The 20,852-nt window shown below is 39.2% G+C and overlaps 1 protein-coding gene across 1 annotated transcript in view; it reads right to left on the bottom strand.

The window, feature by feature from the left end:
• CRTC3 (CREB regulated transcription coactivator 3) overlaps nucleotides 1–20,852 on the bottom strand; it is an 89,911-nt gene that overhangs the window by 3,786 nt on the left and 65,273 nt on the right. The window contains exons 9-14 of the mRNA XM_069071312.1: nucleotides 18,712–18,761; nucleotides 6,528–6,745; nucleotides 3,577–3,875; nucleotides 1,461–1,655; nucleotides 1,278–1,358; nucleotides 257–362 (exon numbers count right to left, since the gene is read on the bottom strand). Of these exons, the coding sequence (XP_068927413.1) occupies nucleotides 257–362; nucleotides 1,278–1,358; nucleotides 1,461–1,655; nucleotides 3,577–3,875; nucleotides 6,528–6,745; nucleotides 18,712–18,761 (949 nt within the window). The remainder of the gene's footprint in view (nucleotides 1–256; nucleotides 363–1,277; nucleotides 1,359–1,460; nucleotides 1,656–3,576; nucleotides 3,876–6,527; nucleotides 6,746–18,711; nucleotides 18,762–20,852) is intronic.

The raw sequence follows: 20,852 nt of genomic DNA, 5'->3' as shown, positions 1-20,852 counted from the left end.
TCCAGGAGGATCTGAACACAGGTCTTCTGCCTTCAAAGCCAGCCCCTTTCCCACCACAGCATGCATTATTCCTGCTCTCACTAGGTGTACATGTATATGGGCGTATGTGAAAACAGATCTCATCGTCAGCTCTTCTCTTCCCCTGCTCCAAGATCCTTCACATGATCTCAAGTGTCTGGCAGTGGAATGAACCCACAGTGCAGAGGCCAGGACGACAAATGGAATCGTAAATCAGGTGAGCTCGGCCCACACTTACCAGTGAGGACCGGGTTTGAGAAACTCCCACAGCTGGAATACAGGAAATTTGGTCGCAGCTGAATGGAATTCTGCAGCCCTCTCTGAGACTGCTCCATCGTGGCTGCCTGGGAAGCACCAAAGACTCAGGGTCAGTGAATTCTGCTTAAGGACAGTGAGTGTCCTGGGTTTAGGTGACATGATTTGTGCTAAGGACACCCAATGGTCTAGACCAGAATTCTGTTTCCAGGGCTAAGCTGGCCTTTCAGAGCAACTCCTCATGTGCCCACAGCAAATCCTACTGGTAATCTTCATTGTCACAGCACCTTTGGCAGGGTCAAGAACTACCAGCATGTTCCATTATGGTTCATCACAGTAACTGAGAAGAGGGCCAAGCTACCCTTAATTTACCTGACTCACCCCTGTCCTTGGATTTGAGTTTAAATTTCTTTCCATGAGGATGAAAGAACCTCAAACAGTAACGTTATTCCAAAATAAAGTCTCTGTAAAAACTAGGTGGAATTCATGAAGAAACTTCTACAAATTCATCTTCTGATAGTTTTCAGAAAATAAATCAATGAATTTTTATTAAGCACTTTGCACTAAACATCATGTCTTTCCAATGAGCCCCACAAACCCTGTGTCAGCCCAGGATCCAGCTCCTCACCTCCTGTCCCCTCTCTTCTCACCAGGATCTGCCTAGTGAGTGCTACAATAGCCTAGCATCTTGCTACCTCTCTCCTGTCCTCTGTCCTAACCCTAGTGCCATCTCCTGTGTTCCAGAGGCCATCCCTGGACCAGACCATGGTCATACCAAAAAGACAGCTCCCCTGCTCAGTCCAGACACTAAGTTAAGCAGTAATATAACAGATCTGGAGATAGAAAGTATTCAAAAGCCACAAGGAGGGACCATATGAAAACAAAAAGAATTACCTTGTCTATCATTAAAGGTTTCTATGTGAAAGTCTAGAAAATATGGTTCACACCTAAAGGAGGGCATGCAAAAGGGCACAAAATACTTTGGTACCCCAAGGTTTGCCTACCTGTTGAGAAAAGGCTGGCCCTTGCCTTATGGCCTGTTGTTCAAAGCACACCTCTGGGAAAAAGCTGGTCAAAGAAGAGCTCTTCAGAAATGAGAGGCAAAGAGTTAGATTTGGTTTCAGTAAGAAACAAAGATTATTTTGTTTGTATTCCTTCCCTTGCCAGTAATGCTTTTTGCTACTTACATGGGGAGAGAGGAGCTCAAAATCTGAATGTGGTGGTGAAGAGAGCTGGGGCTGCTGGGCATGGACTTGTTCTTGGGCTCTGGGGTGCTGCAGGGGGAGCTCAGGGAGCTCTTGGGGCATGGGATAAGGGGGTGGTAATGGGGTTTGAACTTCTGGAGGAAGGAAGGAAAGGGGATTTCGATCAGAAGGAACAACCTGGAAAGCAAACAAAAACAGAAATCAAACTAACCTCTACATTACCACAACTAAGAAATAACAGGAGAGATGAGTAGGTCTGATGCTCTTTTCATTCACCAATAAGTTTTCATCTCTTCAATCTTTTATGTTCTGATCTCATTTACCCACAAAAGCCTTTTTGTCTTTCAGTGTCAATTTCCACTGACCTCAAACTTTGAAAAAGAAAAATGCTTTAAGACAGCAAAACCACAAAAATTAAAAACTATAATTAGAGAATAATCCTTGTGCATTTAATCTAATTTGGTCTAGAAAGGGGGTTTTTAACTTGGGGTAAATAATCTTTAAAAAATATATCTAGATAGACAGAGACAGATAACTGTATACAAGTGGTTTTCTTTGTAATTCTATATATTTTATTTTATACCATGAGCCCCAGTTCTCATCTGTTAAATGAGGACCTGATCCAAATTTCTACAAATCTTTCTCGTTGATTATTCTGAGGTCCAAAGACCATTCACTCAATGCCAAAGGGCTCCATGACACAAGGTGAAATCCATTAGACTGTGAGTTTCTTGAGCAGTGGCTGGATTTTGGTTGTTGTTGTTTTTTTGCACCTTCAAGGCTTAGCACAGTATATACAACAACAAGCCCTTAATAAATGCTTATTGACTTAAAGAACCTCTGTCCTAGAATGTACCTTGGATATATGGACTATATCTTTTCTGTATCCTGTAAAAGAGCCTGGGGTGTCAAATGGGCTCAAACATTTTAAAAGTACACAAATTTTTAAATAGTTCACTACTAAAGAGCTAAAGAGATCCCTCACAGGGCTAGTAAATGATATCAGCAGTTTTAACTTCTTCTATCACCACCTTACATTTGTGTAATAATTTGGAATTAAGCTTTTTTTGTATCCAAGATTGAAGGTAATCTTCAAAACGTCAGGCAGACTGGGAGGTAAGGCAGCATCCTTATCTCAGTTTTCTAGGTGAAAAAACCGAAAGCAATATTTTGCTCAAGGTCACAGAGTTAGTGAATAGTTGAGCTGGGAGTAAGACCAGGCTGTTTTGTCACTCCTAGTCTAGTGATCTAACACAACCCAATGCTATTCAGTTGTGTGAAGCACCTAAAAAGCTGAAAAGTAGTCAAAACCATATCGGCTTTAGGTAAATCAAGTCAACAAGCCAGTCTATTTTTTTGTCCTGCATCCATGGCTTCTGGATGGGATCAGAAGTTCTAATTCTTCCTCTCTAGATTTTTTTTAGCCCATTTCCAGTGACTTCAATACCTAAAGGGCTTAGAGCTGCAAGATATCTTAACAATCTGTGACTAGCCCAAGGTCATGTAGTAAGGCAGCAACTGCAACACAGATCTACTTCTTTCTGGTCAACTGATGCTTCCATTAAGCCACACTGTTCAATTTCAAATCTATAAAGAGAAATGATCAGGGAAATAAACCCAATCTGATTTAATGCGGATCAGACATTTTTGATGCTCCCTCTGGCATTACCTGTAAAGAACTTTTAATAAGTTCTATTACTCCTTTTATTTGGTGTGTGCACAGGGGAATTAAACTCCTTTTACTATGAGCCTAAGCAAAATGTGGTTATTAAGACAAATCTGCTGTCACATAATGCAGTCCTATATTAAAGAAAAATGACCTTTGGGATGTCTACATCACTGCCCATTCCATTTTCATGTATTAGGGAATGCTAACTACATTTGGAGACTTGCACCCAGAGATCTTTAGAGCGGTGTGGCTGTTCTAAAATAATCCAAGGAGAAAGATTTGTAGAAATTTGGAGCAGGTCCTCATTTAACAGATGAGAAAACTATGACCCAATCTGACTTGCCCAAGGTCACATACCTAGTGAGTGATGTATCATTTCCTCCAGGCTGAGGATCCACAGTAGGACTCCTGTTTAGCCTGAGGACTTACCTGGGTGGCAGGGAGCTGGTTCGGAGGGCTGGTGGAGGAAAACTGTCTGCTGAAAACTCGAGGTGTCTCAGGGCCTGGGGATAGTGTAAGAGGGCTCACTGGAGGCTGCCTACGCCGACTTGGGCCACTGAAGCTTGTGGTAGAAAGAGAGGGATTGCTAAGTGAAAACAGACGGAGTGATGGCTGAAGAGCAGAGGCATTATGAACAGATGTCTGTGGGCAGATATTTAGGGAGGAAGAAAGTGCTGTTTTATTCAATGTGGCTTGGATGGAGGGGTTACTCCGAGAACTTTGAAGACCTAAGAAAAGACAAGAAATGTACTGTTATTCGAACTATTTCAGGCTTCTCTGAACCTTATTTCCCAAACAGTAAGAAAACGTGAGTCCTCATCAACCACATTGGACAAAATTTTAAGAGCCTTATATTTTTTATCGCCTTTTCCACGGAATATATCTAATAAAATGCAAGCCACTGACAGGGCAGCTAGCTAGCGTAGTGGATAGAATACCAGGCCTGAAGTCAGAAAGACTTCTGATGAGTTCAAATCCAGCCTCTGACATTTATGAGCTATGTGACCTTAGAAAATTCACTCAACTCTGCCTCAGCTCCTCATCTACAAAATGAGCTGGAGAAGGACATGGTAAAACGACTCCAGTAGCTTTGCCAGGAAAATCCCAAATGAGGTCACTAGGAGTTGAACACGACTGAAACGACTCAACAATGACAACAAAGCCACTGACGAGGGAAAAGAATCCTACCAGACTAAATAGGCAATCTTCTCAAGATAGGAGTCACGGAGTATTACAGCCATGTAAAAGACAAATTTTCACTTCAGGTCCCTAAATGAAAAGACTCGGGCATCGAGGTAAAGAGCTATTCCTGGAGTCAAGGAGCTAAGACCTAACTCTGGAGAAGGGCTCCTTTCCAGCAGGAGGTGCACAGACAAGGCTGGAATCGGAGCAGGCTTCTCTGAACTGGGGACATGAATGTTCTTTCTTTCTTGATGAAGTTTTATTGACAACTTCTGCTTTTTACATCACAATTGTCTCTACACATTCCTTACTCCTACCTTTCCAACCCAACGAGCCTCCCTTATAACAAATAAAAGTAGTGACTTAACAGTACAAACCACATGCTACTCCACAGGCCTTGGCCACTGCGAGAGACGGAGGGAGGTCTATGTCAAGGTTACTTTTCTGAATACCTTGCTGGGCTCTACAGAATCTACGTGGAATACAGGTTTTTAAATGTTCACATTTTATTACACTAAAATCCAGCTAGAGATAGAGGAGACAGTACAGGGAAACTAAAGGAGAGAAGTCCCCTCCCTCCTTGTTATGTCTCTGTTTTGGGAGTGAGGGAAGTGTCCATCACACGTGTCCCAATATAAGCAAAGGAAGAGCTGGGGAATGAGGTGGCTTTTTTTCTTTAAAAGTCGGAGGTAGCCAGAGAGTTTAAGAATACAGAAGGCAGTATGGAAAAAGTTTCCCTATCTGAAGAACAAAGTGTTCCTATGAAGTGAGGAGACTACTTTTCTTGCAAGACTTAAGGAAGCAGAGGAGGAGCGACTTTAGGATATGTTGTAATATACCTCAACAGTTGCATACTTCCAAGGTTGGCCAATCAGCTTTGTGTTAACAATTATGAAAAAAGTTATTGTTAATAACAGTGTTTATCATGTGTTTTCTATCATGAAAACAAATGGGGCATTTATTCTTCCAAAGAAAGCTTTAAAAAGTGTGCTTTTGAGGAAAATTGTAACTGATGATGAAACAATATTTACAATATGACCCAGGAAGAAAGTGCCAAAGTCTGTGACAGAATGCTCTAAGTCCTGATACCCAAGAAGATGTATCATATCTGAAGAAATATGAGACAATGTTTTCTGTCTTTGCCATCAGCGGCACTCTTCATTGTAGAGTTCATTTCTAGTGGTCAAATAATCAACTGGAGATATCATGCAGAAATTCTGCAGCAACTGAGAGATTCTGCATGATACAAAAGAATTAACTGGTGGCACATCAATTGGAGTTCTCATCATGACAGTGCTTGAGTTCACAGTATACACTCTATAAAATGGTATCTGACTATCACCCATCTTGATCGCCCACCTTGTTGAGACAGGGTTGGTTCTGAAAGATTTCTGACTATTTTCAAAAGTCTAATCCACCCTCAAGGGGCAGGAGTGTCACTATTAAAGACATTTCAAAAGAATAAAAGAATGTGCCATGAATGGTGAAGGCAGAAGATAAAAAATATTTTGAAATATGTCTAATGTGGAAATAGGATTATACATGTATAGCCTACATTCAATTGTATGCCATCATGGAGAGAGGGGAGGGAAGAAAAAAATTTGGAACTAAAAATCTTCAAAAGTGAAATGTCGAAAAATAAATAAATAAATAAATGAAATATTCTGAATATCACTAGATTTACTAGATCACAGTATTTACTTGGATAAAAGATCTGTTATGTTTGCTTGAAAAATCGAGTCTCATTGCTTTATAATTATATCCTATATCCTACCTTCAATCAAAAAGAGAGGGTAGAAGCTTGAAACTATTTTAACCCCTTAAAATAATTATTGAAAATTGTTTCTAAGAGGCTTGTAACTATAAAAGACACCTTATTAATAACAGGCTGCAAAAGTAGGACTGATTATTTTACAATGGGTAAGGACTCAAAACTGCCTCAGATACTCTTTATAACATCATTTTGGGGTTCTCTTGGCAGAAGTACTGGAGTGGTTCGCCATTTCCTTCTTCAGCTCATTTTATAGATGAAGAAACTGAGGCAAACAGGGTTAAGTGACTTGCCCTGGGTCACACAGCTATTAAGTGTCTGAGGCCAGATTTGAACTTAGGAAGTTGAACCTTCTTGACTCTAGGCCTGGTGCTCTATCCACTTTGCCACCTAGCCGCCCTCTTCATGACTAATGGAAACCAATTACCTGAAGAGCTTCTAATTCCCAGATGAGTCATAGCAGCTGGGAGATTTCCCATACTATTGCCAACACTCATACTGCCAAACCAGTGGCCGTCAGGATCCAAGGTTGTGGGCAGAGGAGATGAGGAATGAAGGCTGGTTAAGTCTGGTAATGACCCTCCAGTGTTTAGGTTCCCCAGAAAAGGAGCTAGTCCTGTATTCTGTCCATTATGTGGAAAGGCACTGGAAAAAGACAAACAAATTACTTTTCAAAAGTAATGGGTTAGGAAATCATACATACACAATTTCAAATAACAATATAGTTTCATTACCATGGCTTAGTGTTTTTTTTTAAAAGGAGTTTTTCATATTTACATAAGTATTTAGATATGAGATTTCTATACCATCTTTCCCAAAAGCTATACTAGAGATTCAGGTCACTCACTCCCTGGGCTTTGTTTTTTAAGGCATCCTCTCAAAAACTGAAAAATAGGAAAGAGATGCTATTGTTCTCTCCTGAGATCACGAGTATAAGCACCAAAGCATCAACAAAGAGGAGATGCCATAGCTCCAAGATCAGTATTCTATAGTAGGCAACAGAGCGAGGAAATACAGACCCAGGCTAAATAAATTCTATTCAAACATGCCAGAAATTAGCAAGTGAGTTCTAGGCTGAAAATTTAAAGCAACTTTTAGTAACTTCCCTAACTAAATCTGATGCCTGTATTTTTAATACAAACATAGGGATCCACTCACCATCTATTTATATCATGTTAAGGAACACCTGCTTGGTCACCCTTGGTAATATACTAAGTTCACAACTGATTCCACATTACCATGTATCTCAATGACTTCTAATAATTTCTGAGTAATGGGAATCTTGTGAAGCCCACAGACTTTTCTTCAAGTCACCAAGCATTCATTAGGCACTTACTATGTGTCAATCACATGGTTGATACTTTTCAGAATGTTTTTTAAAATTCATAAGATAAAAAAACTGTAAAGGAAACCAATTACACTGAAATAATTATTATAATCTATTATTATATTATATATACAATCCATATTATAAATAATTATTACCGAAATAATTATAGTTATTACAAAATTCTTTAAAAAATAAGTTCATAGGCCCCAGGTTAAGAACCCTTGGTCTAGCTGGTTGGAATTGTGGGTAGCAGGAGGATTGGCTATGTTCGTGCAACAGAATAACACTGTCTCCTGACTCAATTCCAACCAGACCAACAGGTCTCAGGAAAAAGCCCCAGAATTGAAGAATTCATGGCCAAACTCAGAACAGTTAATAGCTTAAACAAATAGAGAGTATAAAGAAAAGGATTTGATGAGCACAAAGAATACACGTGGTTTCATCAAGGCAAGGTTATGCCAGGCTAACAAGTTTAAGTCTTTTTTGGACAGGATTACTAGATCAGGATAATACTGTCAGTAGAGTTAACCTAGATTTTAGAAAAGCATTTGATAAAATGACTTATACTATCCTTGTGGGAAAGACAGAAATGACTTCTGCAAAGTAGCAGGATACAAAATAAATCCACGTAAAATCATCAGCATTTCCATACGTTGCCAATAAAACCCGGCAGGAAGAAACAGAAAGAGAAATTTCATTTAAAATAACAAAAAAAAAAAAGTAAAAAAACACACAGGAGTCTACCTACCAAAACACACACAGGAACTATATGAACACACCTACAAAACATTCTTTAGAAGAAATATAGACCTAAATAAATGGAGAAATATTAACTGCCCATGAGTAGGCATAGCCAATAAAAATGACATTAACTAAATTAATTTGCTCATTGAGTGCCATACCATCTAAAACCATCAAAGGGTTACTTTACAGTCAGATGAGAATGGAATTTATCTGGAGGAGAAATAGGTTAAGAATCTCAGGAGAAATAATGGGGGAAAGGAGACCTAGCAGCACCAGATCTACCAAATAGTCCAAATGATGTGACACTGGTTAAGAATAAAGGTTTTTCAGTGGAACAGATTAGGTCAGGGTGGGGAACCTGCGGCCTCAAGGTCACACGTGGCCTTCTCCATCCTCAAGTGCAGCCTTTTGAATCCCACATGTGGCTTTGAGGCTGCAGGTTCCCCACCCCTGGATTAGGTATACAACACAAAGAAACAAATGAACCTGGTAAACTGTTTGATAAGCCCCAGACCTCAGTTACTAGAGTATGAACTCACTGTTCAACAAAAACTGCTGGGAAAACTGGAAAGCAGTCCAGCAGAAATTAGACTGAGACTCATACCATATATTAAGCTACGTTTGAAATGAATACACGGCTTATATAAAAAGCCACATTATAGACAAATTAGAGAAGCAAGAAAGAAATTTTTTTTCAGATATACATATAGAACTCATAACCAAATAAGGGATAGAGATTATTATAGAAGATAAAGTGGACAATTTTGATAATGTGAAATTAAATGTTTTGCACAGACAAAACCAGTGTAGTAGCTACAAAAGGGAAACAGTTAACTGGGGAAAATCTTTGCAGTAAGTTTCTCTGACAAAGTATCATTTCCAAATTCTATAATGAACAGATTATAAATTTATAAGAATAAGCAGATACAAACTTTTAAAAATAAGAGTCATTCCCCATTGATAAATGGTCAATGGATATTAAAAGGGAGCTTTCTAGAAAAGAAACCCAAGCTATCAATAGTTACATGAAAAAATGCTCTAAATCACTAAAATTAGATTCCTGTAATTTAAAGCAATTCTATGGTTCCATATCACAGATTGGCAAAGCTGACAAAAAAGGAAAATGACATCTGCTGGAGAAGCTGCTGATAAACAGGCAGATTACTGCACTATTGGTGGAGTTGTAAACTGGTCCAGCTATTCTGGAAAGACACTTGGAACTTTTCAGTTTGGATTGTGCCACTGAAAAAGTTGCAGTCTAGAAATACATGACCCAAATCAGGTAGACCATTTGGTGAAACCAGGGAGTTTATTGTGACACTCTAGAAGGGGGTGATTGACATTATCTCAAATACATAATGAAGGGAAAAATGTGATGATAGACATCAATGCATGGTGATTAACGAGACAACAGAATGCATAATTGGAGCATGTATTGACTTGGCTCCTATGGATAGTAACTAAAGACAGAATAATCATGCTAATATAGACATTAAACCAACTAGCTTTCAAATGAGTTAGTGAATGGATCCATTGCCCATTATAAATAGGAATTTAAATATATATATGTATGTATATATATATATATATATTTTTTTTTCTTTTTAAAGCAATTGGGTTTAAGTAACTTGCTCAGGGTTACACGGCCAGTTATTTCTGAGTGTGGTGCTAAGTATCAGAGCCCGGATTCAATCCCAGGTCATCCTGACTCTGGGGCCAAACAGATCTACTGATTATGTTCACATAATGCCAAAATATTCAGCCATTGCAGAAATTTCAGGCAACCTAGTAATTTTTGATGTTGTATCACAATATTCTGATAATTGACTGATTTGGCCAGATGGTCTGGTGTCATATAGGCAGAAAAAATGGAATTATGTTGGTGAAAAAACTATGATAATTGAATAAGAAACTCTGGTAAAAAGGCTAGCCTTTTATCCCTTCAATATATTTAATAAAACATGGAAATTTATTGACTTTTAATGTTCAACTGAGTAGAAATGTTATAATGTTTGGCATTGCTATTAAAAATGTTTTATTGATGCCTTTTGTTTTTATATCACAATAATTTCTGGAAATACCCATTTTTTCTTCCCTATTTTCCCACCAAATATCAGAACTGAACCTTCTTTAATAAAAAAGAAAAGTAGTTAATCTCAAATACATTATAAAGTGAAAAAATATACAATATTCTGCCTTACTAAGCTTCTAACCTTCTGCCCAGAGGGGAAAGGTAGGTTTCATTTTCATGTTCTCCAGAACCATTATTGATATTTCATTTACTGAATCAGACAGTTTCTTTTTAATCAAATTAGTGAAAATATGGAAACCATTTTGCAAACCCTAAAGGGAGATGTAAATGGTAACTATCTCTTTAATGATTTTCAATTTATATTGTTCTGGTCCCACTTATTTCACTCTGTATCAACTACCACAAATCTTCTTATGTTTCTCTGGTTCCTCAAATCCATCATTCAATATAGTATAACAAATATTCTAATGCATCCCATCTACTACTGTTTGTTTAGTCATTCCTCAGTCAGTTTGAAATCACTTACTAGTCTCATGACATTTTGTAATTCTACTTTATGCTAATTATTTATACACATTTTATCTCTCCTACTAAATAGTAAGACACGTTTGATTCAATTCAACAAGAATTCATTGAAAGGTATATTATGCACAAAGCACTGTCCTAGGCGTTAAGCTCTCATGGATATTATCATCCAGCATGACATGATATATAAATGGAAACGATAATATAAAACAATGTAAGTGTATCAGAGATGTATAAATGTCATACTATATAAAACATGAGGATGAGGTCATTGCCAAGGGAGTGATCAGGAGGCTGTATGGAGAGGGAGGTGGTATTTGGGTTGATCTTTGATAGGTAGGTAAAAATTCAACAGTGAAGAGGGAGAGAATGAAAATGGGAACACCGTAAGCAAAATCATAAAATATATTTGAGTTTACCAAATAATTGTTCCAAATCTGCAAGAGCATAGATTTTGTAGGGGATAGTACTTTAAGGCAAGTCCAGAAATATAGTTTCATCTGCATGTGGAGAGAATATAATGCTAGGCAAAAGAGTTTGAAAGATGCTTAGTGTCTAATAGGGAGCCACTGAAGATTTCAGAGCAGAGGAATGACAAACAGATGACATTTCTAGAGGAAACAGTTCTAGTACAACAGAAACAACTGTAAACCTGACAGATGAAAAGGAAGCAAGTTGAGATGCAATCAGCCATTCATTCTAAGTTTTAGTTAAAACATTAATAACAGTAATAATGGTATAGAATATTTTGGACTTGGAAAGAAGTCCCACATTGGAACTATGCCCAAAGTTCTTAAAGTACTCAGTACTTTCTGACCCCAGCTATACCACTACTAGGCCTAGTTTCAGAAAAGCCTAGGAAGACTTGCAAGAACTGATGCAGAGTAAAGTAAAAAGGACCAGGAGAACAATTTATACAAAAAAACAAACACCATAAAAACAAACTGCTTTGAAAGACTAAAGAACTCTGACCAACCCAATGACCAACTACAATGCCAAAGTACTAATGGTGAACAAAGTTGCATTCCCCCTAAATGTATATTTAATACATCTTCCTTTTTAAATAGGTCTGGGGGAAGTTGAAGGCAGAGAATAATCAATGCTTGCTAAATGAAAAATAAAAAATTTAATTCAAAAATAAAGTTAATTTTTGGAATAATCCATTTTATGATGGTGAGATTCATTTTACACTATGGAAAAGATTGAAAAATATACACAGAAGCTTTTGAATTATGTCTTGAAAGGAAAAAAATTTTTATAAAGAAAATATAGAGATATGGCCTCTACAATTATACCATTAGATGAAGTCAAAAGTAGTTGAATGAGGGGCAGCCAGGTAGCACAGCGAGTAAGAGCACCGGCTCCAGTGTTGAGAAGACCTGGAGATCGAATCCCGGGCTCAACACTTAGCACCCACCCAGAAACACCTGGCCGTGTAACCTTGAGCAAGTTACTTAAACCCCAATTGCTTAGGGGTGGCCAGGTGGCTCAGCAAGTAAGAGCACCGGCTCCAGTGTTGGGACGACCTGGAGATCGAATCCCGGGCTCAGACACTCAGCACCACACCCAGAAATAACTGGCCTTGTAACCTTGAGCAAGTTACTTAACCCCGATTGCTTAAAAAAAAAAAAAAGTAGTTGAATGACCAAACCCAAAGAGTGGTCATTAATGGCCTGGTGATTGGCCGCCTTCTATTTATCTTTTTTCATCAATGACTTGGGTCACTGGGTATAATTGGGTATAAAAGGCATGCTTTCAAATTTACAGATGACACAAAGCTGTGAGGGATAACTAATACACTAGATAATACAATTTTAAAAGAGTCTAAGAGGCAAGAACTTTGGGCCAAATATAGTAAGAGAAATTTTAAAAAGGATAAGTGTAACATCTTACCTTTAAGATTCCAAAAAATCAACTTCACAAGTACATGACAGAGGAGACATGGTTAGACAGAAGTTTGTCCTAGTGGGCTAAAAGTTCAATAAGAGGCAACAGTGTGATATGTCAGCTAAGAAAACTAACATGGTATTTCAATCAATTGAGAAGTTTCCAGGAATGAGGAGGTAACAGTCCTTCTATACTCTGCCTGGGCAAACCTCAACTGGAAGACTGGGTACCATATCTGATGAAGAAAGCTGCAGGGCCTGGAGAATCGCCCCCAGCATGGAAAAAGGCTTTGAATTAATACATATAAGAATTAAAAAGGAGTGCTATGTTTAATGTGGAGAAGATTAGTGGGATGTCTTCAAGTATTTGAAAGCTGCCTGGTGAATTAGATTTATTCTAAGTTCCAGAAGGAAGAACTAATGAGGAATGGGTAAAAGTTACTTTGCCTTGAAATCAAGGAAAACATCGTAACAACTAAAAGTGAAATAGTTGTCTTGGGAAGCACTGGATTCCCCTTCCCTGGTCAAGCAAAGATTGAACATTCACTTATGAACTATGTATAGAGGCAGTCTTTTCAGGTTTGCATTGGACTAAACAAACACTAAGATTCCTTGAAACACTGAAATTCAATGATTCTTTTTTTTTTTTTAAGCAGGCATAGTTCAATTTATTTGTTTCTAAAAAAAACATCTATGTGGTTGCCACAGTAGCTGCCTGGGTTCTCTGGACACACTCAAGTGTGAGTCTTCACAAGATGGTCAGTGAATTCCTGATAAGGAGACTTAGTGAACACAGTTTCCTTCCACAGGTCTGGGGTTAGACTGCTGTATGTTTTGGAGATGTCATCAAAGGTAGCTTTAGCAAAGTTGCCTAGAGTGGCAGTACAGGCTCTCGCAGAAGTGCAGCCGTCATTAATTCCAGCCATCATCAGGAGCTTCTTAGGCACAGGAGCTGAGGCAATGCCAGTACCTCTAGGGGCGGGGATCAGGCGCCCTAGAACCGACCCACATCACCCAGTGACCTTGCAGGGTACTATGTGAGGCTTGCCAATCTTGTTGCCCCAATAGCCACATCTCACAGGAATGATGGACAGCTTGGCCAGAATGACAGCACCACGAATAGCTGTGGCCACTTCCTCGGAGCACCTGACACCCAGACCAACATGGCCATTGTAGTCACCAATGGCCTCAAAAGCCTTGAACCTGGTACGCTGTCCAGCTCTAGTTCCCAGGAAGAAGTCTATGATCTCATACTCCTTGACAGGAAGCGAGAAAAGACAGATCTTTTCCAAAGACTTGATCTTCATGTCCTTGACTAGCTGGCCCAGCTTAGTGACAGGAACCCACTCCTTGTCTTCAGCTTTTCTTCCCTGGGCACTGCAGCCATGGCCACAGCCTGGACCACGGCCCTGGCCCCCACCGCTGAAGCCACCACAGAAGCCTCTCTGGCCTCTGACTCCAGGGTCCCCAGGGCCTCTGCACCTCCTGCAGCACCGGCATTGCCCGCCATTTGGTGTTCACTAGAAGTAGAAGCGAAATTCAGTGATTCTATGACTGGGGCAGACATTCAGAAGGGCTTTTCTAATAGTAATAGGGAAGTACTCCCTTGATTCACAACTGACGTTTTCGTAAAAAAGATGGTAGACTTTCCAATCTTTCAAAACTTGGAAAAAAGGAACTGCCTTACCTAACTCAAAGGAGATGGTGAGGAGCGGGTGTGGCCAGAACAGAAACCTCTGGGCTGTGCTCCTATCTTCTCCTTTGTCAGGTGGTCAGGTGAGTGGAAGCTTTGGGGCCTTGCTCGTCCTATCCTAGACCTCTCCTCTTTTGGAGGCTGGAGCAGAAGAGACAGATCATCACAGCTCCCCAACTTCTCTAGTTAGTGGTAGAAAGGTTATTCTTCTGGCAGCAGATTTTTCTTCTTTTCTTTTTTGTTGGTAATGGTACTACTGTGCTAAATTTAATATAAGCTTTTAAAAAAATATAAGTATTTTTCACATAGATTTTTTATATATTTCACAGATGTATCATATACTCTTTCTATATAAAAACATTTATGTCTATAGATTCTTGTCAAATTCACAATAAAAAATTGTTATCAGCATCATAAATCATAATTTAAAAAAAGAAAATGAGGGAAAGTAAAAGATCTTTAAAATGAAACCTAGAAAAATGAAATGACTTGCCAAAATTCACAAACATAATAATAAAGCTGAGACTAAAACCATGACATCCATGTTTGCTGTCCAATTTCCTTGTATGGAGTATCTTTGCTTCTTTCTGTCTTGAAAAATAAATAATTTAAGGATTTAACTGGGGTCTTTATGAATCCTCCTTCATGAGAATTGTTGCTGGTCTTTTCAGAATAAGAATTGGAGAGGCCTCTTCAAGTTTTCAAGTCCTTTGGTTTCCTGTGAAGTCCTCATCTGTCTGAGCACAGCCACCCTTCTGGACACAGTGCTAAAGTTGCTCCCAGGGTCTGCTGCTTACAAGTCCATGTGTATCCTGGTTCATTTCTATGTGTCCAGCGGTTACTCCCCTTGAAGCTGCTTCTAGCCTCAACCAACATCTCTCTGTATTTAGGTCTGTCTAAACTGTGTCTCTATTCCTTCAACTGTACTTCAAACTCTCTGGAATTGACTCTCCAACTACTGAATGGGGTGTTTCATTCTGGAAAATTAGGATTAGGATTCAGAAACTGGGAAGTCCACGAAGTCTTATGTCAAAGTAAGATCAACCACGCCTTTCAGACATATGTTGTTAATGACCCAAGTGCTGAGTTAGTATCTTATTTGGTTGTCACTAAGATTCTCTCCTATGCTACACCTACCTGATGGTTCCTATTAAATACTTCTCTTAAGAAAAATTGTGAGGGGCAGCCAGGTGGCTCAGCGAGTAAGAGCACTGGCCCCAGTGTCGGGATGACCTGGGGATCAAATCTGGGCTGATACATAGTACCACACCCAAAAATAACTGGCCGTGTAACCTTGAGCAAGTTACTTACCCCCAATTGCTTTAAAAAAAAAAAGAAGAAAAGTTGTGTTTTTTGTAGGATTCAGCTCTTTAAATGCTCTATTGGCCAATGCCTAGAAGATCCTGAGAGTACTGACCTTTGACAGCTTTGGGGTACATGAAGTTCAATAAAAGATGGACCATTACATGTTTAGAATTTATTAAATTACTCCCCCTCTTCCTTTCTTGTTGAAATCTCAGTAGTAATTATATGCCAACATTATTATTTGGGTACACAAAAGAAATATAAGGATCAGTCCCAATTCTCCAGGAGTTTGTGATTCATTTAGGAAGATGTCCTAGTGGTTTCATATGTAAAAGTATGTTTAATTAAGTATTTTAGGACTTCAGTGTAGCAACCTTATAGAAAAGAGAGACACAGTCCACAGGGCAGCACTGAGTAATCAAGGAAGGAATTGGGATTTGAGGTAAATCTTTTGTTTTCCCCAGAAAAGGGATAACACTCTTTCCAGAGTAATGTGTGAGTAAAAACATGGCAGTGGGGAGAGGGTATAAGTGTAGCCTGATTAGAACAGATGGTTTGTATTAGGAAGTAATGAGTGATAAATTACTAATCATCATCAAGTGGCCAAATCCAACGGCTTTTTCTCAATCCTCATTCTTCTTGGCATCTCTGCTGCTTCTGACACTGCCAATCACTCTCCTCCGTGATACTCTCTTCTCCCTAGGCTTTCATGGCACCACTCTCTCCTGGTTCTCCTCCTCCTTCTTTGTCTCTTTTGTGAGATCTTCCTCCAGATCACTAACTGTAGGTTTCCCATAGGAAACTGCCCTGGGCCCTCTTCTCTTCTCCCTCTATACCACTTCACTTAGTGATTTCATCAGCTCCCATGGATTTAATGACCCATGCTGATGATTCTCAAATTTATTTATCCTGCCCCAAACTCTCTGCTGATCTTCAATCTCACATCTTCACATAACTGTCAGACATCTCAAACTGGATGTCCAGTAGACATCTTAAACTCAATAGGTCCAAAGCAGAATTCTAACTTTCCCCTAAACCTTCCTCCCAACCTAGGAATCCTCACTATCTCTCAACCTCCGTATCCAATCTTTTGCCAAAGTCTGCTGATTTCATCTCTGAATACACCTTCCTTTTTGCCTCTGACACTGCCACCACTCTGGCACAGGTATTCAATTATCTCAAACCTCAGTTATTGCAATAGCCTACTACTGAGTCTACCTGCCTCAAATTTCTCCCTGTTCCAATCCACCCTCCTCTCAGCCACTAAAGTGGTTTTCCTAAAGGGCAAATCTGATCACATCATTCCCCTGCTCAATAAACTCAAATGCTTCCTCATGCCTCCAGGAACAAATACAGAATGCTCTGTTTGGCATTCAAAGCCCTTCCTAACATAAATCACCTCCCACCTTTCTAGTTTTCTTACAGCTGACATTCTCTGATCCAGTGACACTGACCTCCTGGCTGTTCCAAGAACAAAGCACACTCCCTGGCTGTTCCCCACACCTAGAACACTGTCCCTCTTCAGCTCTTGGTGACTGCCTTTCCTAGTTTCCTTTAAGCGCCAACTAAAATCCTACCTTCAACAGGAAGCTTTTTCAGTGCCTCTCAATCCTGGTGCCTTCCCTCTGTGAAGCTCTTATTTACCTTTTTACGTAGTTTACTCTGAATATTTCTGTTTGCTGGCTGTCTACCCTACTACTTAATAAGTTTCTTGAGGGCAGGGTATCTTTTGCCTCCTTTTGTATCTCTAGCACTTAGCCCAGTGCCTGGAACACAGGAATCAATAAATGTTTGCTAATTTATTGATTGACACATACAGTGAGGAGGACACATCATGGAGGGGTTGGGATGCCAGGCCGAGGAGCTGGGATTTCAACTATTAAGAAGTCACTTTTTGCTCTTGAAAAAAGATAAATATTGGGGGTAGCTAGGTATCACAGCAGACAGAGCACTGGCCCTGGAGTCGGGAGGACCTGAGTTTAAATCCAGCCTCAGACACTTACTAGATGTGTAATCCTGGGCAAGTCATTTAACCTCAGTTGCTGGGGAAAAAAAGACAAATATTGTGGTAGTATGCAATATGGACTGAAGTGGAAAATAACTATAGGCAAAACAGACTGAAGTGATTCAGGTAAAAATGGATAGGGCCTGAGATGGTCCTTTGGGAATGAAGAGAAAGATACCAAAAGAAGCAGTTAAGGAACAATCAAAAGGACTTGATGGATCTAAAGGGAAAAGGACCAAAATGGAATGGGTCACCTTCAAAGATCTTTAAGGAAAGATGAGATGGCCATTTGTCAAAGACACTTGCTCAGAGACAAGTTGGACTAGGTGACATCTGAGATCCAGTCTATCTCTGAGATTCTTTGACTCTTTATTTTAAAATGACTAAAAAATGACTTAAAATTCTGGGGAAATGGGTATTATTGATGACAGAAATAAGGATGTGAGCCAAGAAAGTCAGTTTGAGGGATGCAAAAGATGAAGCCTTTAAGTTGTAGATAAACTGAAAGTGAATGTTATTCAAATAAAAGTTTCTTTAGGAAATATGGGACTAGAGATGAGGTAATAAGAATAAGACCTAGAGAATATAAACTCCCTAAAGGATAAATGTAAAAAAGGATAGAAAAACCAAATCTTGAAAACATTCACAATTATCAGTTAGTTGTAAGAAGGAAAAAAAATGGCAGCATGCTGAGATACAGAAACCACCTAGAGATCTTTCTCTGAAGAAATGGGTGGTCCAGCATCTAATGCTATAGGGAGATCAAGGACATTTGGCTAGAAAAGTCACTAGTGGCAATGAGAGAACAGTTTCACGCCACGGTGAGAAGAAACAAATAAACAACTCTCATTTTCCCACAGATACTCCAAGCTACCTTTTCAAATGTAGTATCTAAAGCTCTATAGCTTGCCAGAAAAGAAGGCTGGGTACAAGGTACATTTAAACTTAGCATACTTGGAATGAATGAATAGAATAGGTATCAAACTTCCCAAAGTTCCAAATCAAGCCTTCTACCCACTTGGGACTTTCTTCTGAAGCAAACTATTTCAGGATAACTCCTGAGAGAGGAACAGTGGCACGATGCTACTTACTTGACACCTCCCACATCACAGGATCGAGGGCGAGCTGAAAGGGACTGAATCTAGGAGAGAGACACAGGAAACTGGGATTACTTGCCATGACATCAAGTTAACAGGAAACATGCCTTCTTACATATTCTGGGAACTAGAAAACAGGATCTTTCAGTCCAAATAAGTTTTAGCACATAGAAGTTTGCCCCCACAAGCCAGCCACTGAGTTTTCAAATGGATTTTAATGTTTGAAATAGATAAAAGCACACAGAAGGTACACATTAACTTCTCTGAAGGGACCTAAATGTCTTTGAAGACACTTAAAAATCTTTTCAAGGTGAATATGATGCATCAAAGAGCTCAAAACTGTGTTTAAACAAACATTTTTCAAACTGAGTTAGAGGGAAAACAGGACAAGATTAAAAAATAGATCTAATAAAAAAAATAGCTCCAGAGAAGGCAAGACAGGAAAAAAGAATAGTCAAAGAAAGGGGAAGCACAAGCAACTCAACAGTGTTAGATGAAAATGGTCAAATTATTGGGAAAAAGTCCTTAAAAACTCCCATTCCTGAAAATATTTTATTGGGTACAATGAACCCAAAGCAAAATATTACTGATGCTTAATTAAGGCACTTAGATGATCTTCAGCTTTCCAAGGTCAAGTCAGAAGATTTAAAAACTCTGGCAGGCTTTGCCAAACCAGAAAGGTTGAAAGTCCAGCAACCATCTGTGTATGCAGTCAAAAGTCCAGTCTAATTTCATGTAAGAGGTTCATCACCAAAAGAATGACCACTAGGTGGTGATTGGGTTTTTTTAGACACAGAACAACAAAATAAAAACTCAAAATATGGCTCCCTTCTGTTTTCTACTATGCATGTAAATTAGATCCTCGGTGGGGAGTTATGGGGGGGATAAAGACAAGGACAGCACATGATGAGAAGGTATGGAGGGGCTATGGTCTACACTGGTGGTGGCAATATTCACATCAATGAGATCATGGGGCCATCAGACTCGTGCAAAAAAAGTGGGATAAAAGACATGTGTGACCATATGAAAGGATGGGTCAGTCATACAGTGAGAGTGAAGAAGAACAATAGATGGAGAGTTCAAGTATTTCACTAGTATTCATGAAATAGTAATTAAATTTAGTAATTAAAAATTCTAGTAAGTAAAAAATTACTTGAGAAACACTTCTAGGGCATTGTGTAGATCTTTTGGGGGAAGATTTCAGAAAAATAGGGACAAGAATTACACAGGATGAACTGCTATCTGTATTAGTGGAAAGAATAGGCCCATACAACTTCAAGATGTTCCAGATGGGAACAATTTTCCCTCACCCAGTCACTTTTCCCAAAGACAGGGGTGACTGACAATGGTTCAAGAAGTCAGGGAGGAACAGATACATCTTCTCCACAGGCAGTGATACCAAGTATGCCATCACTTACCTGATGCCCATAAAGTCTATGGAAGCATTTGTGACTCTTGAACCTTTAAAAGAACTAGCATTCTCTAACATATTAGTAAGGCAAATACTACAGCAGGTTCAATAAATGTTTGGTGATTGACTCTGGAGTACTCTTCCTCCAAAGGGCACAGAGTGCTCTACCAATAATTCTCCTATTATAAAAACAGTTTTTACAATGACCGTTTCTAAAATACTACAATGCCAAAGATATAGGCAGACAAAGTAGGAGGAAGGAAAAAGGAGTGGGAAAAGCAAACAGAATGCAGGTAATGTTAGCAGTGACAATTTTTAGACTAGTCAAGGAATGGAGAGAGGGATATACATTTACTTTTTAAGTTAACGGAAACAGTCTCACTGACGGTGTAATAGGAAGAAAGAGAAAGCCAAGTATTGTGGAGCCTTGGCCTAGGCTAATCACATCTTTGGAAGTAGGCTGGTTCTCTACCAGGTCATTTTTATCAGAGACAGAGTTGTTTGAAGATCAAAACAGATGAAAGTTCATGGAAATCAAATAATCTGTCAGTATAGCCAGTGAACTCAGGCAATTTACTTGACCTTTAGACCAGAGTTTCTGATGAATTTGTGACTCAAGATACTCAAGTTCCTTCTAAAAACATTCTGATGATGTGAAACAGCTAAGTCACATTAACTTAAACATATCTGTGATGTCATCAATATGGGCAATTACAAGGAAACA

The sequence above is a fragment of the Petaurus breviceps genome, unplaced genomic scaffold, assembly GCF_028583685.1.
Source record: "Petaurus breviceps papuanus isolate PSGF00001 unplaced genomic scaffold, PetGlider_PUasm1.0 90825, whole genome shotgun sequence".
Lineage (NCBI taxonomy): Eukaryota > Metazoa > Chordata > Mammalia > Diprotodontia > Petauridae > Petaurus > Petaurus breviceps.
The sequence above is the reverse complement of the archived record's forward strand: the minus strand, read 5'-3'. Positions and strand labels throughout refer to the sequence as shown.